A 23,645-nucleotide genomic window follows, 5' to 3' on the forward strand; every position below is an offset into this window, starting at 1 on the left:
AGCGCTCTGATTAGTGCAGAATCTGCTCCTTATAGAAGCACAGAGTCATAAACATCACCTCTGCAGCGACTGTTTCACACAGAACACTCTGGACTTCCTCATTAAAACTGTCAATCAATGCTCACTGAGGGCTGTGATTGGAGGAAACCCTCCTCCCTCCTCTCAGCTTTTACAGGAGGGGCGGGGCCAACAGTGAAAATGATGACACAGGGGAATCTAAAGAGTGTCAGCCAATAAAAAAATTAAATTGTAATAGCTGGCGTTCAATCCTTAGAGGCCAGTAACTCTGACATTTTACAACTAAATACTTCAAATTAAAGTATTTTTTCTAAAATGTGACATGTGGGACTAGGATTAATAAACAGCACTACTTGATACGCAAACACATATGTATTCAGCAGAAAAAAGTGGGCTTTGGGTTTTGTTACTCTTTAAACAATCTGGCATGTTAATGTCAGTTATAAGGAGAAAAATAACATGACAGTCCCTTTTTTGCACTTTTTAAGTTACATTGGAAGCCACAAACTCAAGCTCCAACAAATCGCACAACAAGATAATACAGTATGTGCCTTAATTCTACCTGTCTGTCTCCTCTTTATATTATTAACATTAATATGTCTTAATTGTCATATGAACTGGTTATTGATGGATTGCTTTCAATAACCTATCCCTGTGGAGCAGTGAGCAGCCACAGTGTAGGGCTGAGGGCTTATTTGGATATTTAGGGCCTTGCTCATGGGCCCACAGTGGGGTGATCAGGGTGAGATCTGAACCTAAGCTCTCAGTTACAAGCCTCCTTCTTTGACTTTTAGCCCACCACTACCCTGAATATACCATGAGGCATAAATCAAGCATCCATAGTGGCAATTGATGGCAATAGATTTTCACCCAAAATGAAAAGAAAATTACGTCTCACATATTTTATGCAACAAACACAAAACGTATTAGATTATTGCACTTTTAGAGGAAAACAAATTCTTACAGAGGAAAACTGTAACAAATCATTCTTTGCGTGAGCACCTCCTGCATTAAAACTTCATGAGTTCTCTTTGGCTCACCTACATACTGTTTATTCTCTCTAGACATTCTCATATTCACTCCCTTTCAAACACAAAAAATATGTGTATGCAGTAATATATGTAGTTATTGTTTTTCCTTTATTTCTGGTGGGAAGCCATCTGCATCAAATATTGTGTTTATTGTAATATTGTTTCTTGTATTTTCAGTTTGTTCTAAATAGAACAGTATAATAATAATAATAATAATAATAATAATAATAATAATAATAATAATAATAATAATAATAACAATATAATCCTTCTATTTGTCTTTTCCAGGATTTCCTGTTCTTTATTATGCTTCAGGTTTTTCCTATGATGACATTGTTAGGGGTTGTTGTCCTCCTGCTGGGACACAAGAGCATATTCCTCATTATACAGTTTAATAAATACATTTATACTTGTGTTACTCAGCCTTGATGACGTCCTAAATCCTGACCAAATTCTGCATTTGCATAAATACAACACATATCAAATGATGTTGATAATCCTACGCTGTTACCTGCGAACACATTTCTGTACTTCTCGTCAAATTTTGACTCTATTTCGACAGTTTTTTTTTCATCAGAAGCAGCAGTAACTCTCCAGTTTATATCAGACCATGCACAATAAACCTTTCCCTCCCACTTCCCATTTTTTGGAGATTTTGCGCACACAAGCTTCTATTGCTCGTCTAGTCTGTGAGAAGTTTCCTAAATAACGCAGTTCCACACTCTCTGTGCGTTTGTCAGGTGCGTGAAAGACTTCGGGTGTCCTTAGAGCGGGTGGCTACCCTAGAGGGACAACTGGCAACCACTACACAGGAGGTGAGCTGTCTGCATGTGTCTGTGTTTGCTCCTTTATGTTCCTGAGTGTCATCATCGTCACCCACTGATGCTACAAACATTCAAATGTATTCGTGTGTTGCGCTGTCGGAAAGGATCTTAACTCATCCTTTTCATCTGAAAAATGCAATGACAGATCTGTCTAAAAATAGTCTGTATTACTGTAAATATTATAATCAGGACTGGTTCATATTTAATCCTAGCCGGCAGCTGATATAGGGTTTAAATGTAGAGCACGCTCTAGGTTGCAGTGATCAAAGAGTGAGGAGATCTTCACTCAAGTGAACTCTGTTTTCTTCTTCTTTTTCTTCTCTAAAGTAGAAATTATATTTGTAGAAGTGCCTTCAGCTGAAGAGTAATGATTTCCTTTTAGAGGCTGTGATTTGATCTGTGATTGACGGGCAAAGGGAAAAAAAAAAATGAACTATGTTTAGTTTCATCTGTTTCTTTGCTCGTTACAGTTGAATATGGTGAGACAGAGGAAAGATGGCGACTTGGATGGATCCAAACCTACATGGAAGGTCTTCCTGACTGTGTGACTGTTTTTCTGCTCTGTGTCAGACTCGACTGTATTATCTGGTTCATTGCCTGGGACTTATGTGTTATCATTCTGCCTGCACACCAACATTTGTAGTCCACACTCACCAGTATATTCAGATAAAGGTAAAAAGGAAAAACCTAAAGTCATTAGTCTCTTGTGGATATTTACAAAGCAATAAGGCTGTATTTGAGGTGTGTAAAACACAGGTTCGGTCAAGACATTAAAGTAGAGTTTGATGTAACTGGTCAGACTTGATCATAAATAACATGAATAAATGTAATATTGCATGAATAAATTAGGCAATCTTCTTATATATCTCATATTTCTCATATATCTCCCTTATAGAAATGGGCTTCCATAATTGACTACCAGGAATCCTAAAGATACAATGAGATTGGCGTCAAATTTAGGATTTTGTAAATTCCCTGAATTCAACCAAAACACGCGTTAACAGAGATAAATTAGTAAAGGGATTTTCCCCGACTGTCTAAAAACCCAACAATCCAAATCTTGCATCATTGCCACCTGAATAAATACACTATTAATAATTCAAATCTGTCGTGGCCCAGAACACTGCACCAGTCAATGACTGTTACTTTCTCATCAAGAATGAAAAATGACAAAATCCAAAGAGCAAACGTGTAATGTGCCGCATATACGAGTGCCTGTCACAGCCTTAAAGTACCTGACTTACTGTCGAGGTGGTTTTTAATCACAGCTACATCAGATTTGATTGACTTGTGCAGTAGGCGAAGTACGACCACGAGAAGCAGCAACCTTGTCCAAAAGTCTTTAGTTCTTGGAAAACTGAAGCTTTTTTAAATGAGAGGTGAAACATTTTCAAGAAATCCACCCACCAAGTCAAGTGACCACAAATCAATCAGACTCTACAGCAGACATGGGATAATTTTGTGCGGCTTCAAAAGCAACTGCACAAAATGACTCAAAAAACACACAAAATGACAGAAAAAAAACAAAATGACTCCAACAAAGCCCAAACAGCAGCAAAAACTTACAAACATATACAAAACAACATTGTTCTTCTCTGTATTATTCTTCTGTTTGGTCATTGGAATTCTAAAAATGCACGCCTTCAGACACAAAAAAAAAAAAATCACATTTTTCAGATCAGATAAAAGTTTCCCTTCTCATTTCTGCTCTACAATGTCACTCCATTTAGCCTGTGGCCTCACAGCATCTCTGTTCCTGTTAGGTATTCATGAGCACACAATAAGTGAACATTAAGCAACGGGAAGGAGGAAAAGAAGAGGAGATATTTAGCTTCCCACTGCTACATACTGTGAATATGTCCCTAAAGGCTTTTTTATTAGAGGCATAAAATAAGCTTTGAGGGAAAGACAATCTACAGCAAACATATCAACATGGCAGCCTTACCTCATGTAAACCCATCATTATAAAATTGTACACTTGAATACTGTATGTCGGGCACTAGACAACTTCCTCTTATTGAATCTGACATCGCGATCCATGTGTGAAAAGAAGTTCTCGCCAGTGTAACTCAGTCTGAGAATTGATTTTGTGATGATTTTGTTCTTCGGCTGCACAGAGACTACCCAACGGCTCCATAGACGCCCACGACGATGGCAGCCGTGCGTCTGAGCTTCAGGAGCTGCTGGATCGGAACAAAAAGGAGCTGGCTCAGAGTCGAGATCACTCCGCGGCTCTGAACGCACGCGTGGCGGAGCTCGAGGCCGAGCTCACCAACACGCGGCGAGAACTGAGCCGCAGTGAGGAGCTGTCAATCAAACAACAGAGGGAGCAGAGAGAGGTGAAACAAAGAACCCGGTCCAAGTGAATGTTGGCGGCACAGCTTTTGGCTTCATGGGAAAAGAAAATAACATTCTGTTGATTTCCAGCGGGAAAGGAAAACAAAACTTTTATTTTAAAGACTGAGAAAAAAGTACATAAGAACATAAAACCACTTTTTATTTGTATTAGGACATTTTCTTCCAATTTAAGAAGTTATTAAAGAGTTTTTGATAATAGTCCAAAACTGACTAATGTCCACATTTTTCAATTGTAATTACATCTTCAATTATCCTTGTTTAATTACAACTCAATTATGATTATGGTGAATAGCATTTTTTTCCAATTACAAATTAAATTACAATGATTGTTTCCCCCTGAAAGTCAATTATAATTACATTCTGAATGACTAAAGTTCAATTACAATTAATCCCAATTACTGAGCCTTTAATACATAACCTTCCTCTTGTGTTAGCTTTCTGTTAGCATCTCTTATGTTGACGGGTCAACTGTAAAATACATTAAAAAATATTATCTATCATCTAATTTATTTCTCATCTATTGGTTAACTTGCTAGGCTTCCTAATCAATGAAAATATTGGTATTAATATTTTTGGTGTGGGCGTCTGAGCCTTTTTCTGTCAGTAGAGCATTTGATTTCATTTTTTTGTATGTGTAAGCCATAGAACTGTAACATTGTTGTAAGATTTTATATAACTTCCATGCCAATTACAATTACAATTCAACAGCAATTACACAATTATAATTGACCGAAAGACGGAGCAGTGAGCTTTGATAGTGAACTCACCATATACAGCTCAAGGCTTTTGCCAAGTGTGTGTTTGTAATGAGTATTTTATTATTTAGGTGCTTGGTTACAGGCTGGAATTAACAAATACAGGTAATTTCTATTACGTAACAAGGGTTATGCTCTTATTCCAAACGAAAAATACAATATTTTGCACACCAATTTATTTCCAGAAACAATAATTTAGGAATTTGATAAATTATTGTTTTACGAGGTTTTTCTGTGATCCAACATGAACCTTTGTGTGTGTTTGCAGCGAGAGGATATGGAGGAGAGGATCACGACACTAGAGAAACGTTACCTGGCTGCTCAGAGGGAGACGACACAGATCCACGACCTCAACGATAAACTGGAGAATGAACTGGCCACGAAGGACTCTCTGCACCGACAGGTGACACGTTCACACTAAACATACGTGGCCAGGATTGATCAATATAAAGTGTCAGGACCTTGGGGGACTGAGTCCTTCGCCATCGCTGCCCCCACCCTTTGGAACTCACTCCCACCGCCCATTAGAAACTCAAACTCACTACCAAACTTCAAATCATTACTCAAAACTCACCTGTTCAAACTGGCTTTTCCGTAAAACCTTTTTTTTTTTATTTTTTTTTTTATTTTGTTTTGTCTTATTCCGCATGTAAAGCGGCTTTGACTGTCCAAAAAAGTGCTATACAAATTTGATGTATTATTATTATTAGTTATGTTTGAAGCATGAAGATCACAAATCACTGATGAGATCACTCATGAAGCATCAAATATTGCAGTAGTGAATTAGATATTGTTTTCAATAAAAAGCATTGGTAACACTTTACTATATTAACATTAGTTAATGCATTATTAAGCATTAATTAACAGTTTAATAATTGGCAATAATAATTATAATGTATTGCCTAACATTAATCAAAATATTAATGAATGCATTATTAGTAATTAATTAATGTCGACTGTACATTCATAAAAAACATTAGTAAGCATTAATAAAAGTTATCCTTATGTATGCATTACTTTTTAATATATTAGTAAAACGTAAAAATATCTCTAGTAATCATTTACTCAGTGTTTAAGTAAGGTGTTATGTAAAAAATATTTAATTTACTTGCCAATATAGTTAAATACTGTTCTTTAAGTTTATTACATCTAATTTATTTTGTATCATTAGGTGTGCATAATACAGCCTCCCCTGTTGTCGCTCACATATTATTATTATAGTGTTCTTCTCTTTTAATTAATGCCTGATTGGGTTGTTCAGTTTGTTAGTTACTACAAACAATGTAGATGTATTTAAACTACTTTGAATTATGTTGAAACATTCATTGTATGATGATCATGTATTTTATTCACAGCTAATAAAATAAAGTTTCATTGGGCACCTAGGCGTTTCTTTACGACTGGTAACACACTCACCATACGGTTCTATAAAGAGAGACAGGAACATTCCAGTTTGGGCCTTTTTACATTTTATTTTGTTTTTTTTAACGGATTTAGCACCAGCTAAACGATTTTTCAGATTAAAGGTTCCTATGAGGGAAAGTATTCATTAAATGACCTGGTACTCGGCAACCACTGTTTTGTAACCTTTTGACATATCCTCCTCTGATCATGCTTTGTTGTGAATTAAAGCTACTCAAGAGATACTGAGTGGATGAATATGCAGTAGAAGCCTTCTCCTCATAGGTTCACGACTAGTTCAGGTTGAATTTGAGTTCAGTTCTTTGAGGGAAACACCTCAAGCATCATCTAGGCACGACGTCTGATTACAATGTTACCACCTCTCTTCGTGTGTGTGTGTGTGTGTGTGTGTGTGTGTGTGTGTGTGTGTGTGTGTGTGTGTGTGTGTGTGTGTGTGTGTGTGTGTGTGTGTGTTCATGCGTCAGAGCGAGGAGAAGGTTCGCCAGCTGCAGGAGATGCTGGAGATGGCAGAGCAGAGGTTGGCTCAGACCATGAGGAAGGCTGAGACTCTTCCAGAGGTTGAAGCTGAGCTGGCACAGAGAGTGGCAGCACTGTCTAAGGTACACACACACACACACACACACACACACACACACACACACACACACACACACACACACACACACAGCACTACCCAGTTTGCACCAGCAGGATATACTGAATCACAACTAATTAGTGTTACATCAGGAACCACAGGGGCAAATGTAGGAAAATATGCCACACAAAAGTGACTCATGCAGTTCTACTGGTGTGTGTGTGTGTGTGTGTGTGTGTGTGTGTGTGTGTGTGTGTGTGTGTGTGTGTGTGTGTGTGTGTGTGTGTGCGTGTGTGTGTGTGTGTGTGTGTGTGTGTGTGTGTATCACCCTCTGTAGGCTGAGGAGCGCCATGGCAACGTGGAGGAGCGTCTCAGACAGCTTGAGTCCCAACTGGAGGAGAAAAACCAAGAACTTGGAAGGGTGTGTGTGTGTGTGTGTGTGTGTGTGTGTGTGTGTGTGTAAGCCTTGCAGGGCTCCTATGACCTCTCCCTCTATGTGTGTGTGTGTGTGTGTGTGTGTGAGAGCCCTGCAGTGTTTCTCTGACCTCTCCCTCTGTGTGTACGTGTATACGTGTGTGTGTGTGTGTGTGTGTCTGTGCGCTGATGTTTCGCATTACCCAGATGTCTGGACTCCTGGCTCCCTAATGCATATGCTCAAATACGTCAACACAACAGAAGCACACATTCTAGAGGATCTCTTAATTTTACAAATGCATTGTTGCATAAGTTCAAACCACCCCCTCCCCCATAGGAATGATTGGCTGCTATCTTTAGACGCTGAATAATTCACGCAAGAAAGACTAATATTTCTTTCACTCATGACCATATTTAGTAGAAGGATGATACAGATGTTTTTTTTATTTTTATCTGTTATTTTATTGCAGTACAAGTAAATCGATGATGGGTGGATTGATAGATCTTTATTACTGGCCGCATAGAGCAGTTTTGTAATGTACTTCCTGTTTGCTGTCCAATCAGGCTCGACAAAGGGAGAAAATGAACGAAGAACACAATAAGCGTTTGTCCGACACTGTGGATCGTCTGCTCAGTGAATCCAACGAGAGACTGCAGCTGCATCTGAAAGAACGCATGGCTGCTCTGGAGGACAAGGCAAGGCCTGCAATGTGTGCACGCACACACGCACACACACACAAAGTCTCTAACACACCTTGTTTCCAAGAACCTCCTGCTAGACTCCACTAAATGATTTGACACCATGTTTTAACCTTTTGTGCTACACACTGCCACCTACAGACATGAAGGAGCATTTGCTCCCAAGTATTGAAAGTGTCAAAACCAAACCAAGTTTAATAATGATCACAGAAAATCATTTTAAAAACACTCATTTGACTGTTGACCTGTAACATAGCAAAATGCCTAGGAGTGTTTGGATTTTACACCAAATATATTCATAATACATTTGTTTTTCTTCTAGAATTCCCTCATTCAGGACCTCGAGAACTGCCAGAAACAACTGGAAGAGTTTCACCACACAAGGGTCAGTCAGAATACAGGCACCACATGTCAAAAAGAGAATTCATAAGATTGGATCAATTTATACGATCACTATTTTACTGCTAGTGAAAGGAATCTAAAATAGGATTACAGAGCATGCAAGTTGTTTCAATCTGAATCAAGTGATGAGTTTGTCAAAACTTTATCCAACAAAGCAGGATCATATCAATCCCAATAGGGAATAATAATAATTAGTAATCATAAAATGCTGAAAGTTTGACAAAGAAATTTGATTCAACTGTATTTATATAGTGAAAATTACAACAATCATCATCTCGAAGCACTATCAAAATATTAAATCCTTAAAAAAAAAACCCAACAAATCAAACAAATGTCTTTAGTTAATCAGTGAAATGTCCCAATGACATTTAACATAGATTGCTTCTAATTACACATTTAAAGGGATACTAACCCATAGACAGACAGCGCTACTGAATTACTATTACAGTAAATGTAAACTTTATTAATAAGAATGAGAGGTGATTTAGAAGCTGCACCACTTTAATCACACACTTGTAGAGGTTAACCTGAAATCTCCAAAATGGTGATGCCCAGATGTAAAGAGATATTACGTGTGTTTGAAGGCTAAAAGGTAATAAAAATGATTCCAAAGACATTTTTCACACAAATTAGTAACAACATATTTAGCGTTGGACCTATCATCTAAAGTGGTTTCATGTGATAGGTTGCGTATCACTTCTAAAGCCAGAAATATTTGAGAAACAGTCATATATTAATTTAATATTTAAGCCTCTCTCTGTCCCACAGGAGCGGCTGATTGGAGAAATTGATAAACTGAGAAATGAGATTGACCACTTGAAACGGCGCAGTGGAGCGTTTGGCGATGGGACTCACCCTCGGTACGCTCCGACTGTCTGTGACCTCACTGTTCCGTTTGCCTCCAGAGAATAATTAATCATTCAGGTTCTTATCTTCTTTGTTGACATTCCCAGGTCTCACTTGGGAAGCTCTAGCGATCTCCGTTTCTCAGTGGTGGAGGGTCAAGACGGCCACTACAGCACAACAGTGATCAGACGAGCCCAGAAGGGCAGACTGTCTGCGCTACGAGATGACCCAAACAAGGTGCTAATACTGTGTATTCCAATAACCAGCCACTTTATAAGATACACTGGTTTAACTTGTTTGAAATATCTGCTCGCTAATCTGTCAATCACATATTCATACATATAGAGAGTTCAAAGCAAGGACTAGAATAGAATGTATCACCTTTTACTGTGACATGATCTGACCTGGCCTGTCATCTCTTAGATCATTCACGGGCCGAATACGGAGCAGTTTATCTTAACTGGGCCACAGAATTTAGGCAATTTGAACATTACTGTGCTCTAGTTTGCGCTTCCATGTATAAAAAAGTTATAAAATATGTATGGCACTGATGATGTCAAAGCAATAAGTGACATATCACTTTCATTTTCTTTAGATTTTATAGCCAATTTCTATGTAACTTTAGGAAATTTTGTGGAATAATTTGAATAAAATTTCAGGATTTTGAAAAAATTGAGAGTTCTTGTAACAATTTGAGATTCAAAATGAGTGCCATCATGTGATGTAAGCATGGGGAGATATCTAGCGAAGATATATACAACTGAATTTGTTGATAATTTACACAATGATTCATGGTTTCTCTGACTTTTTGCATGCCGAAATGAATGCTTTAAAGGGCCGGATTTGGCCCCCGGGCCTTGAGTTTGACGCGTGTGTCTTAGCTGAACAAAATCTATTACTACCATAAATAGAATATACCCACTAGGTAATAGTAAAGAGAAATACCGTAGGTCAGAGAGAAAGAACAGAAAGGAAAGGGAAATCAACAATATTTCCAACCTCTCGTACAAACCGAAGTAGGAGGAGGAGCTTCATGTTAAACCACTCCAGCTGCAAAAGACGACACCCAATTATAATACAAGCATGTAATACAAGGTGTTCCTAATAAAGTGGCGGGACTACAAACACAATGAACCTTAGCTAACCAGAAGTGGACACAAGCACTAAGTGTACCATGAACACTCACTGACTCACAGGTTCATTTTAACAGTCTAACTACATGCAGCTCACTATCAGTGCTCAGTCTAACTTCATGTGTGCTTTGCTATCCAGTGTCCGTGCTCACCTATCCCATTCTCTACTAACCTCTCTGTCTCTCTCACCTGCTGCCATGGACACACTGTGTGATGTAAGTTCAAAGTTCATCCATTCATTCTCACAACTTGCCCAAAAATACTCATCATTGTCTTGTTTTTTTTTTGGTATAATCTTCATGTGAGTTCACACTAAGCTTACGTGTGTATTTTGCCCAGGTGTGTGCGGTGTTTGAACAGGACTACTCATCCCTGAGAGGGAGCGTGGGTCACCTCCTGGGCAGCGACATCGAGGCTGAGTCGGACATGGACGACGACATCAGCTCAACTCTGCTCTCCCCCAGCGGCCAATCAGACGCTCAGACACTTGCTCTCATGCTGCAGGAGCAACTGGATGCCATCAACGAGGAGATAAGGTGGCATTTTACAGTCATAGGAGTATGTAGCATGTAGTGGTCTTGTAGTGTGTGTGTGTATAGAAAATGACATAATTTCACAATAATGTACTTAACTGTAGAGTTTATTTTTTTTTACGACTCTACTGATAGGATTTGTTTCAGCAGAAATCTAAGGCATTTAATCACATTTTGAAGTTGTAATTCTGTGATGAAGTTTAAGCTTTCAAAAAGTGTCTTAAAAATGAGAGACTTAGAGTCAAATAGAATATTTGGCTTTAATCCTGGAGATACTACTGAGAGTTGACAAGCCTTTTTACTACTTAGCTAAACAGAGACTTTATACAGCTCTTTAGGAAACAGGAGAGACCAATATTAAACAGAAGAGGAGGGTTGAGACACACTAATATATTACCATCATATCTTCACTCCCCAATGACTCAAAAATAATCTACCTCAATGAAATGATACTAGGGATCTTTTATTATGATAATATTGAGCCACACAGCAGGTTAATTAATGGCCGTCAAATCCCAGTATTAAAAAAAAAAACCTCCAGACTCCCAACTAGATAGGTTTTGGACCAAAGGAGCTTCTTGAATGAGAGGTGAAACGTCTTTAAAGTGTACCTGTAGTTGCGTTACGGAGATGTGGTGGTGGAGGACCCAAATGCGGGAAGACATTGGGGCAGTAGGGAAGCGTAGCGTTCATAATATTAGTCCATGTTTAATTATCAAAACCAACGAAAACCCCAAATCCAAAAAGGCACAAGCTGACACGAGAAAACCAGAGAGTAGGAGACAACACGCTGCAGGAAACAAGGAGAGTGACATTGACAATGATCCACCAAACACTCTGCTAAATAGTGAAGGAGGCTCGATTGGGAACGGGCCACACCTGGGTGCAGCTAATCACTCACAACCCAAACACACCCAGTACCCCTCGCTGCAGCCCACGGTACAGCTAACGCCGCCCCTGCGTCAGCAATGTTGGTCTTTCTTTCACGATGCCTGTGTGGCTCATTAGTTCCTGCTGCTTCTTTATCTAATGCGCTGAGCCGTTAAAAACGCCCACGTGTGTGACGGTGGCCAGTGAAGCAATTTGTCAATGTAAGCTCAAATTTAGCCAGGAAGTGAATGTGGTAGCTGTTCAGGTTAGGGTTTGGGTTAGTAAAAAGAAAAAAAAAGGTAGGTATTGCAAAGCTCCAAATTTGCCAAAACAGTGGAGGCGGTAGTGGTTGAGATCTTAACTCAAGACGAACTTTAGCTGTTCCTGATTGGATGTTATACGCTGTGAGAAATTTTAAAGAAGTAAAGGATAATCCAATCAAAACAGCTGGGGGCGGGGCCGGACATCCTACCCCACCCTTTGTCCGACCCCGCCCCATCCCGCGGTCCACTGCGAGGACCCTCTCAAACACACCAATCACATGACTGGGAGGTGGAGACACAAGCAGGGAGACCTGGGAACATAAAGACAAGTTAACACATGAAACTAGAATTGTAAACTGAATAAAGAGAGACTCAGAAAAACAAAAAGGGGACCACAAGAGCTAAACACAACTAAAACCAAACAGAACCTGATCATAGTGAATTGTGTTTGCAAGTTCTATCAAAAGATCATATATAATACTAGAGGTTTAGTGGAGTTATTTTCTTTAAAAGTCCTTGTAGAACAGCCAATGAGGAGAAAATCAGGACAAAATCTGTAGTTTAATGGTAGACCTGAAGCAGAGAAGAAGAGCTCTACAGCAATGATGTAAGTCTCTGTGTAGTCCTAAGGAGCCTTTACTTCCCCTTAAACAGTGCATGGCTCACACTCAAGTGGCTAAAGTCAGCAAGTAATCCTGAACTGTTATATACACATAAACACACAAACCCTTAAGTCAGAAAGACTCCCACACAAAAGTCTACTGTTACTTTTTGAAGGACTTCTGGCATCCGATATATCGATACGTGAAATAGTTTGTTAAAAATACACTTTGTAAAAGTTAACAAATACCTCTCTGTATTATCAGAATGATCCAGGTAGAGAGAGAGTCAGCTGACGTGCGCTCAGAGGAGCTTGAATCTCGTGTGAATAGCGGCAGCATCGATGGACTCAACGTAACACTTAGACCGCGGGCCCTGCCCACCTCAGCCACCGCCCAATCACTGGCCTCCTCCTCTTCTCCGCCCACTAGTGGCCACTCCACGCCTAAACATCACGGACGCAACACCAGCCACCATCTCGGCATCATGACCCTGGTCAGAGAGCACACACACACACACACACACACACACACACACACACACACACACACACACACAAACAAAACAGATTCAACTGCACAATTACACAGATTTCATGGAAAAGCTAATCTGCTGTCATATTTGGTTAGTGTGACTGTTTGGTTGATTTTAAAGTTCACTTTTAAGAAATAGGAGATCATTTTTAGATAGGTTTGTCCAAAGGGGGCATTCAAAACATTTTCACAGAGGGCCATAATTGTGAAATATTGGCCGCTATCAATGTACAGGATATGTTTTGTTTTTGGTTATGGCAGTTCTGCCTAGTGTTAGAACCAGAAAGTGCAGTAACAACACATGTTTTGTGTTTTGAGGTCATACTTGTTTTTATTTGTCTAATCTTCACTGCAGGTCATTTAAGAAGTTTGGACAGCCCTGGTTCAGTGGATGCTATGCACCAAATTTTGCCAAATCACATTAATGGTAAATGGTAAATGGACTTGATTTATATAGCGCTTTTTAGCCTATTTTAGCCCATTCACGTACCAATGGGCCAGAGCTGCCATACAAGGTGCTAATCAACCATTGGGAGCGACTCAGGGTTCAGAGTCTTGCCCAAGGACACTTCGACACATAGACATGTATAGACTGGGGTCCTCTCGATCAGAAGATGACCCCTCTACCACCTGTGCCACGATCGCTGTAATCATGTAATAATAGGATGAAATCAGTCAAAAAGATCGTTTTTGAAAACTTTTTCCTGCGTTTGTTTCCAATAGCCAAGTGACCTGAGAAAGCACAGAAGGAAAGTGGCGGTAAGTTTGTGTTTTAAACAAAAAAAACACATGTTTTTGTGCTAGTCTGGCTTTAGAATATCAACCTGACTTGATCTTTGGTGTGTCTTTCAGTCTCCAGTGGAGGTGGACAAAGCTACGATTAAGTGTGAGACATCCCCTCCCTCCTCCCCACGCAGTTTACGGCTGGAAACCAACTTCGCCCAATTCACAGGCAGCCTGGAGGATGGACGAGGGTAACACACGTCATCTCACATGCGCACGCGCACACACACACACAGTGGGACAAAGATATGAGGCCTATTGAAATAAACACAATAGAATGGATAATAGATTTCAATATAACATTAACATCTGCTCAAACCTTTTGCAGCAAGCAGAAGAAAGGAATCAAGTCCTCTATTGGACGATTGTTTGGGAAGAAGGAGAAGGCTCGGATGGAGCAGGCTGTTATGGCGGGTCGAGATATACAGCCTCTATCTGCTTTATCAGGTACAATAGAAAACATAGAGAATGTCTCACACATCCCAGACCACTTCATTTCACAGAGCGAAAAAAATATTTCTGTTCAGACTTTGAGATGGGCGTCGGTGATACTATGACGCTCGGAAAACTGGGCACGCAGGCAGAGAGAGATCGCAGGATGAAGAAAAAGTAAAAGACCTTTTACTAGAGTTATTTATAATCTGTGTGTAACTTTATTTGACACGGTTCTCACCACCAATTGTAAACTCCACTTCAGACACGAACTTCTAGAAGATGCAAGGAAAAGAGGTTTGCCGTTTGCTCAGTGGGACGGGCCCACTGTCGTCTCGTGGCTCGAGGTATTCCACTACACGGTGTCTGATCTACACTCCTTTCTCCTGCCATCTTCCCATTTATGGCCATATTAATTGTAACATTGTCCTGATGGCTCCCACCAGCTGTGGGTGGGTATGCCCGCCTGGTATGTGGCAGCCTGTCGCGCCAACGTGAAGAGTGGAGCCATCATGTCAGCTCTGTCGGACACAGAGATCCAGAGGGAGATCGGCATCAGCAATCCCCTTCATCGCCTCAAACTGCGTCTGGCCATCCAGGAAATGGTCTCCCTCACCAGCCCGTCTGCACCACTCACTTCCAGAACGGTAAAGCATACAACCAACACCTCCTTCCACATTTATTGTGGCGTCATTGTTCTTATTCCAGTGCTTTATGGATGCATTTCGATGAAAGAATGAATGATGAAAATAAATAAAAAAAGACATTAGGAATCAGAAAATCAACCAATATATGAACACATTAGCATCAGCTCTTCACCTTGTGTGGTTTGCTTGATGTTTAGTGTGTATCCTGCCCTGTAGTCAGCAGTGGATTCTAGCTCACGACCTCCACTGGGCTGACCTGTTGTTTTCTGCTGCTGTGAATTGCATGAGTCACTGCCAGATAACACACACATAGTGTTAGATATAGCTGCTAGCTACCTGACTGAAATACACTCCCTGCCTCAGCATCACTCAACACCACATTGGCCTGTGCATGTGTGTGTGTGCGCGCGTGCATATTGCTTTTGTGTTTCTGCGTGTGTGTACATGCACTCTGGGATGTGTTCTCATCCTCTGAGCAGTCCTCCGGAAATGTGTGGGTGACTCATGAAGAGATGGAGAACCTGGCTTCCTCCAGTAAAGCGGTCAGTACCATCTGGGCGCTCCCCTCCCGCCACCCAACACTCCCTCACACTCACACTGTCCCCACCGTGACACACATATGTCCTCTCTTTTGATACTCTTTACCAAAGCATTAGCAATGCTAACAATGTTGTGCTTCTGATGAAACATCTTTTTTTTTTTTCCAACCTCTGAGTCCGAGTTTTTAATCTTAACTTGATATAAATGATGCTGGTGTGTTGGAGGTTGCGTACATGCGCGTGCACTTCTGAATGTGTAATCTGTGTGGGTTTTATCACCTTTTGTCGTCCTAACTGTCCACTGTGTCTAACACGCTTCCACTCAGGAGAATGAGGAGGGTAGCTGGGCACAGGTGAGGCTGAGTATTTACTGTCATCTGTAAAGATGTTGTTTCAACTTTGTTTTTCGTGTTTTTATGATCATCCCAGAAAGCACGCATACGTCTCGCCGATGTTGGCCTCAGATTGTGCGTCGCCATTCTACTCCTAATGCATCATTTTGTGTGTGTTTTTCCCCCCAAATCGGTGATACCACTTATAAAATTGTAGAACTTCCATGAAGCTGTTTTTGTGCTGGGGTTCTTTTGGTCATGCTGCTGAAAATACATTTATGATCATGAACTGTATCTGTCCTTATTTTGTCCACACATAATAAAAAATTTAAAAAAATCGGGGCTTTCGCCTTTAATTGGCCATGTAATGTTATTACATTAATGGAATTTGTCCTCTGCATTTAACCCATCCCTGAGGAGCAGTGGGCAGCCATTTTGCGGCACCTGGGGAGCAGTTTGGGGTTAAGGGACTTTCTCAACATCCCACAGTGATGGCCCAGGTGAGGCTTGAACCGGCAACCCTCCGATTACAAGCCCGGCGTCCTATTCCTATCAGATTTAAGTAAATACTCGACTATTGATATGGAGATATTAACTAATTCAATGATTTGAGCTAAATAAAGGTTCATATAAGCTATAGAGAGTCCGCACTGAGCATCTTTAATACATCGTCCAAACGCCAATGTCTCCGCGACATCTGCCCAATGAGCAAACGCTCTCCATAATACGTCTCAATTTCACGATGCAATTTCATTCATTGTGCCGACGTCGGCGAGATGTACTGTATGTGCGCTATCTGGGATGTAGTCTGAAAGTGAACCATCATTTAATATTTGCACGTGCAAAGAGCCATGTTCATATTGTTTTCTCAATAAAAGTAAAAACCTGATATGGGTATTAATGTTTGTAAATACACACAGGCAGATTTGATGTGATCAATGCATAAGATCACATGATCACATGAGTTCTGATTGGATTTCATCCCATGTGAAAAAATGATAGTATATTTGTATATAGTTTTCGTCCATGTTTTTTTTTTTTTTTAATTAGTCATGGTCTAGTTATTAAATAAAAACTATGACAACATTTTTACTCGACGAAATTAACGCTGCTCTGAAATGTAGCTTGAATATACAGTATAACTCAAACCTTTCCAGCAACAATTTGTCTTTTTGAGTTACTTTTAACGTTGCTCACTCTAAACCACAATCAGGAATTCCAGCTTTTTGACTGAATAATCCTGATTAAGAAAGAGGCAAGGAAAAGTTAAGGAATTAAAATAACGTAAAATTAAATGTAGTTTCCTAAAGTTTAAAGTGTATTTAAAATGTGGTTTGGAATTTTGATTTACCTTAAATTTGAACGTTTTAATTTCATGGTACATAAAATGTATGGAATGAAACCACGAGAATAATTTATTCTTCACTAAAACATTTATAAACACAAATTATTTTACAATGAGGGAAAAAAATTTGCTCTTTTGGACCACAGATATTTTTGATCCAATCCCTTACATGATACATTAAAATACAAATTCTTATTCATTTTAATTCCATTTTTTTTTCATTTTCAATTATATGCTTTGCTTTAATTTCTGGTTTACTTACATTTTTGTCTCTCTGAATACAATTTTTGACACACAGACCTTGGCATATGGAGACATGAACCATGAGTGGATAGGAAATGAATGGCTACCCAGCCTGGGTCTGCCTCAGTATCGCTCGTACTTCATGGAGTGTTTGGTAGATGCACGGATGCTCGATCATCTGACCAAGAAGGACCTGAGGAGTCACCTCAAGATGGTGGACAGCTTCCACAGGTCAGCTGATGAGTTGCTGCATACTCTGTCATCTGGTAGAAGGACAGTTTGACCGTGGATTTGATGAGACTTTACGCTTATGTGTGTGTGTGCGTGTGTGTGTGTGTGTGTGTGTATAACAGAGCTAGTCTCCAGTATGGGATTATGTGCTTAAAGAAACTGAACTATGACCGGAAGGAGCTGGATCGCCGGAGAGAAGAAAGCCAGCATGACATGAAAGGTACACACACACACATACACACGCACACGCACACATACACAGGTACAGCTGTTCAAATGCCCATGAACCCAAAAAGTTAATCATCCAATCTAATTAAAGCAGATCCATGCACTTTGATGTTTGCAAAAGTTAATTTTTGATACTGAGTATCTTTACAACCACAACTAACTCTGTGGGTAACAGGAAATGTTCAGAATATCCCATGAGCATCAGATTAATCATTTACTCAGTCTTTATTTAAATGCACTTTAGTTTTTATGCATGTTAATTTCATCACAAAGTGCTTTACATAGAAAGCACATAAAAATGTAATAAATAGGGTCATAAAAATGGTCCACGTTCCATTAGTGTAATTACACACATGCAAATAACGAATGATTCACTAAAAGATAAAATAATACAGTTGCTGGGTTGGAGGCAGGGGTGGACTGGCCATCGACCCAAAGTCGTCAACCTAAGTGGTTTTTTTTTAAGAGGCAGACATGGTGACAGGTGGCCAAAAATGGTCCAAAAGTGGCAAAAACATGACAAGCAAGGAGTGAAAAGTGACTAAAATGGGCAAATAAAGAGGAACCAAGTGGTATGTAATAAAGGTAGCTTTAATGAGCAGGATGTGGCAAAGAATAGTGAAAAAGAGCAAAAATGGGGAACAAAAAGAGGTAAAATGTAAGGGGGAAAGGAAACAAGTGGTATTGTTATGAACAAAAAATTGGAGAAAAAAAAAGTTATATTTATTGGCAAAATTAGCTTAAGTCTGAAAAAAGTGTCAAAATTTTTTGAAAAGGGGCAAAAATGGGACAAAGGAAGTTGCATAATGGCCAAAGAATATAGGTAAAATATCATTAAAATGAATACATAAAGAGCCACATGTTGAGAATCACTGACGTAATAACAGCTTCTACATGGACTTGTTTGAGGTGATGGAAAGACAACAATATTTAAAAAAAGAAATATAAACGTCAGCATCAGAAGAACATGAATTGGAGAGCTGAGGCTCGTTCACAAAGGCGTGCCACACATGGACATTTGAACATTAGAAAAAGTCTGCTTGGCTGTTTCAAACATCACAGCTGTTCTATTCATCCCAAACTAGCTCCTTAAACATAAAAAAGAAGGTCCACGGTTCTGAATATAAGGGAGGTCCAACATGGTAAAAGGAGGAAGTAACAGCTCGTGTAGATGTAGTCAAACACTGGTACGCAACACTCCGTACACTCGATAAGACAGGAGAACAAGTACTGGCTTTTTCATTAAGGTTGAGCATCGAAACAGCTGCTTCTTCAACTGTCACTGGCAGCTAACAATCTAGAGCTTTATTTTGCACACACACACACACACACACACACAAATACCCTCAGATCTAACCAATCCTCTCACCCTTTTGACCTTGAGTTCAGCACATGAACTTGACTCAGCTGTCGTGTCAAGTCAGACTCCTGCCTGGTTTAAACACACACACACACACACATAAGTTCCAGCATGGAAAGCTGGCTGACAGCTGTACTTGAAATGAACAAAGGGAGTGTGCCTATGAGTTGACATTATGTGGACACACTAATTATCTCTTTATCCCTCTCTGTCCTTCTCTCTCTGTCTAAATGATGCTGCGTCTGAGTGTTTCTGGTGCTACTGTTCTATGATTTTACAGTGAGCTCGTGTTTTTTTTTTTTTTTTTAACAGACATTTTGGTGTGGACCAATGAACAGGTGATCCACTGGGTGCAGTCCATTGGTTTGAGGGAGTACAGCAGCAGCCTGATAGAGAGCGGAGTTCACGGAGCACTGGTCGCTGTGGACGAGACCTTTGACTACAGCAGCCTGGCTCTCATCCTACAGATCCCTATGCAGAACACACAGGTGCTCACACACGCGTTGTGCTGATGTCAGCGTGCAATGACGGAGCAGATCCTAACCTTCCAAGCGCTGTTTGAAGGTGTTGGATTGTTGCCGACCATGGATTGTGTGCTCGATAGCAGGGTTGGGTTCAATTACATTTTTCAATTACAATTACGTCGTCAATTATCCATGTTCTATTATGATTACATTTTTTCCAATTACAATTAAAATTACAAATACTGTTTTCCTCCTAAATGTCAAATACAATTACCTTCTCAATTACTACAGTTCAATTCCAATTAATCACAATTACCGAGCCTTTAATAAATAGCCCATAGAACTTAACCGTCTTCTTGTGTTAGCTTTCTGCTAGCATCTCGAATGATAACGGGTCAGTTTCAGCTGTAAAATACACTAAAACATATTATCTAACATGTAATTTGTTTTTCTTATCTTGGTTACCTTGTTTGGCTTCCTAGTCAATGAAAATATTGGTATTAATATTTTTGGTGTGGGCGTCTGAGCCTTTTTTTCTGTCAGTGTACCCCTCGATTTAAAGTTTCTTGAGTGGTAAAATGACAGTTTAGTTAATATAAAACACATTTTAATAATTGTTAACCTAACTACATATGTGTAAGCCATAGAACTGTAGCAATTTAATCAAACGTAAACCCGTTGAACCATGTAATTGTAGTTTTTGTAGAATTTCCATCACAATTACAATCACAAAGTAAATTATCTGAACTCAATTACAATTAAATTACAATTACAACAGCAGCATTTTTTTCAATTATGATGAAATTTATGATTACGTCATAATTGCAATGAATTATCAATTACACAATTACAACAATAATAATAATAATGCATTGGATTTTATATAGTGCTTTATCATAGACACTCAAAGTCGCTTTACAGAATTAAGGCATTGTTCATTCACTCCACACTTAGTGGTGGTAAACTACTATTGTAGCCACAGCTGCCCTGGGGCAGACTGACGGCTGCCATAGTGCGCCATCGGCCCTTCCGACCACCACCAACACTCACTCACACAAATGTTATTAAGCATTTGTTGGATGGTCCACAAATAATAAAGATTAAAAAATGATATGTGGGAAAATTTAAAAGTAGCTATTGAGGCTACTTGCTTAGCTTGCAGCACAAAACCAATATTGTAATGTTTGTGTTATTGTGAAACGTTGTGGTTTTTTCCACTTTTCTAGACATTTCTTACTGTAATTGACCTCGTTTTCCCAGCTCACAGCAGTGTTTTTATTATATTTGATTTTCCAGGCCCGACAGGTTTTAGAGCGGGAGTTCAACAACCTGTTGGCTTTGGGGACTGATCGCCGACTAGAGGAGGTGACCTATGGAGCTGCTGCTTTGATCAAGTGCCGTATTTATGACGAAAAAGCTATTTGTACGACCTTGTGCTCTCCTTTTTTGCAGACTGGTGATGATAAGACTTTTCGACGCTCTCCGTCATGGCGCAAGAGGTTTCGAGCCCGTGAGGGAGGGGTAGGCCTGGGGATGATGGCGGGCTCCATGGAAACACTGCCTGCTGGTTTCCGCATGCCCTCAATGTCCATTCCACCCTCCATGAATTTGGCACCAAGGAAACAGCTCCAGCCTGAAGGTGTGCTGCTTTATTACCCAGACTACGTCAGCTAAAGTGTTGCTCTCTTCTTACTCTGACTAACTGCCTGATGTGCTGTTGCTTTGAAGCTCCTCCCTCGGCACCTCCGAGGCTTGATCCTTCAGCAGTGCGGACTTATTCATGCTAACCAAACTCCATCTACTAACAGGAGCGCTAATGCTAACAGGTAAGCAAATACAGCAATACTTTTCTTACCAAACTACAGTTAGGCGGTTGCCTGTCAGCCAGGGAAGATCATCAGTCTGGACCAGTACTTTTAACTGTTTAGTTTAGGCTACTTGTTTTTCAGTTCTTACCCAACATTGTCCTGTTTGCTACTGTGAAACTGGCTTGTAAAACACTTTTTTTCTGTTGTGGTTTTCTTGGTTTGCAAAAACACATGATTGTGTTTGAAATCGCATACTAATGTACTTCTTATACTAAGACTAACGTCAAAATGAGTATGTAGTATGTAGTACTACGTAGTACGTAGTAATTTGATAGTACGAAAAAATTGAGTATGCAAGAAATACCCAAATGTATACTAACGGTATATCTGGACATTTTTCAAGTATGCACGGTGGGCACACTAGTCACACTCAACTGACCCATGATGCATTGCGAGAGGAACGTGAAATTGTTCTGGGACCGGCTTCAAGCTAAAAGTCAAACATTCCCTTTTCAAAATAAAAGCATCTCTTCTTGTCTTCCATTAGTTTTTTAACGGTTTTGTTAATAGGGCTCTTGTTTTGAAGTTAACCGGAAGTTCTGTCAGTAGCACAATGGCTAGTCTCCGAAACTCTCTCTCAGAAATGTTGGCATGAAATGTGTTTCAGCTAGTTTTATGGATCAAATGACCAGATGTTGATATTCTACTTGGTCACTTTCTGACTTAAAATACTTCTAGAACTTTTAAAGATGGACAATCAACTTATTTTGTTGTTGTAGGTTCGAAATTAATCTTGGGAAACTTTGAAGTATACTTCAGTGGGAATGGTCCTAACCATAACAATAGTATATAGTAGACAGTATGTACTCATTGAGTGTGTAGTGTATAGTATGTTAGTACAGTATGTGATTTTGAACATAGCCATTGTGGTTGAGCAGATGTTGTTGCTGGGAGTGATTTAAGGGTTGAAGTTGATTCTTGACATTGAGCTTATCACAGTCGACTCAAAAGAACTCTTGCACGTGTCTTCTTCTGTATCTTCCAGTGCATTCTCATTACCTGTGCGGACACATGCTTGCGGCCTTCTGAGAGTGATATGCCAAATCTGGAGAGGGAAAACCTGGGTGCCTCAGAGAGGGTGGGGGGGGGCGCTTCACCCCTTCCGTTGCCAGGCCTCAACCTCCTACTTTTCACCTCTCACACCTCTTCTTCGGACACGTGCAATACAGAGGCCACCTTTGAACTCATGAGAGTGCTCATCGGCTTCGCTCGCTGCTGTTAACGAGGCTCGTCCTGGTCTCTCCCAGTTTACCCCAGTGCTCCCAGTAGCGTTATTGTTGTGGTGTTGTGCTCCCACTTCCCTGGTCTCAGCTGTGGGTCCTTGTCCTGACTCTTTGGGGGTATGCAACGAATCTAGATTATTATATCCTGGATTTATTCCCGTTAGCGGGCTTCAACTAACCAAACATTCCCTGTCCGAGAGAAGCTGTCCTACGAATCTCGATTACAACACGCTAATTTAAGCCAAGTGAATGAATTTAATTCCATGATGACAGCGAAGAGTAAGCATTGTCCACCAGGAGGCGGAGCTTTTATACTCGCTCAGATTTGATCCACTTCATCAGTTGGTTCCGACCAGGTTAGGTGTTGCTTAAATTTAAAATGAAGAATAATTAAAATCTATAATTCAGACCAAAACAACACTGTTGTTACAGAAAAGGCAGGAATGAAAGAACCCAGGCAGGAAGCTGCTGACACTGTTAATGTGTAAAAGCATGAGATTATTTATGATATGAATCCATTAACGGGAATCGATAAACGGACAGCGCTCAGTTTCGCTTTATTACAGCACACACGTTTTTCTATTCAAGTAGACCTATTTATCACACACACACTGGGATGACAGCACATTGTTTCACAGTCTGTAGTGTGTTTCTGCTGATGCGCTCTGAATTGAT

The 23,645-nt window shown here is 40.0% G+C and overlaps 1 protein-coding gene across 6 annotated transcripts in view; it reads left to right on the top strand.

The window, feature by feature from the left end:
- The window catches only part of ppfia4 (PTPRF interacting protein alpha 4), an 80,040-nt gene extending 56,603 nt beyond the window's left edge, over positions 1 to 23,437 (top strand). The window contains exons 4-30 of one of the 6 annotated variants that reach the window (XM_028446651.1): positions 1,790 to 1,864; positions 2,344 to 2,403; positions 3,991 to 4,212; positions 5,255 to 5,389; positions 6,873 to 7,007; positions 7,320 to 7,403; positions 7,961 to 8,092; positions 8,418 to 8,480; positions 9,266 to 9,357; positions 9,451 to 9,580; positions 10,816 to 11,012; positions 13,009 to 13,237; positions 13,999 to 14,034; positions 14,128 to 14,249; positions 14,387 to 14,505; positions 14,586 to 14,667; positions 14,756 to 14,837; positions 14,937 to 15,137; positions 15,617 to 15,679; positions 16,006 to 16,029; positions 17,652 to 17,827; positions 17,950 to 18,047; positions 19,728 to 19,903; positions 21,176 to 21,244; positions 21,332 to 21,518; positions 21,608 to 21,705; positions 22,733 to 23,437. In XM_028446651.1, coding sequence (XP_028302452.1) covers positions 1,790 to 1,864; positions 2,344 to 2,403; positions 3,991 to 4,212; positions 5,255 to 5,389; positions 6,873 to 7,007; positions 7,320 to 7,403; positions 7,961 to 8,092; positions 8,418 to 8,480; positions 9,266 to 9,357; positions 9,451 to 9,580; positions 10,816 to 11,012; positions 13,009 to 13,237; positions 13,999 to 14,034; positions 14,128 to 14,249; positions 14,387 to 14,505; positions 14,586 to 14,667; positions 14,756 to 14,837; positions 14,937 to 15,137; positions 15,617 to 15,679; positions 16,006 to 16,029; positions 17,652 to 17,827; positions 17,950 to 18,047; positions 19,728 to 19,903; positions 21,176 to 21,244; positions 21,332 to 21,518; positions 21,608 to 21,666 — 3,048 coding nt within the window. In that variant the 3' untranslated portion in view covers positions 21,667 to 21,705; positions 22,733 to 23,437. Of the gene's footprint in view, positions 1 to 1,789; positions 1,865 to 2,343; positions 2,418 to 3,990; positions 4,213 to 5,254; positions 5,390 to 6,872; positions 7,008 to 7,319; positions 7,404 to 7,960; positions 8,093 to 8,417; positions 8,481 to 9,265; positions 9,358 to 9,450; positions 9,581 to 10,815; positions 11,013 to 13,008; positions 13,238 to 13,998; positions 14,035 to 14,127; positions 14,250 to 14,386; positions 14,506 to 14,585; positions 14,668 to 14,755; positions 14,838 to 14,936; positions 15,138 to 15,616; positions 15,680 to 16,002; positions 16,030 to 17,651; positions 17,828 to 17,949; positions 18,048 to 19,727; positions 19,904 to 21,175; positions 21,245 to 21,331; positions 21,519 to 21,607; positions 21,706 to 22,732 lie in introns of those variants that run through there. The other 5 variants (XM_028446652.1, XM_028446650.1, XM_028446654.1 and 2 more) reach the window with 5 other exon arrangements.
- Positions 23,438 to 23,645: the final 208 nt, after the last annotated feature.

The sequence above is a fragment of the Gouania willdenowi genome, chromosome 5, assembly GCF_900634775.1.
Source record: "Gouania willdenowi chromosome 5, fGouWil2.1, whole genome shotgun sequence".
NCBI lineage: Eukaryota > Metazoa > Chordata > Actinopteri > Blenniiformes > Gobiesocidae > Gouania > Gouania willdenowi.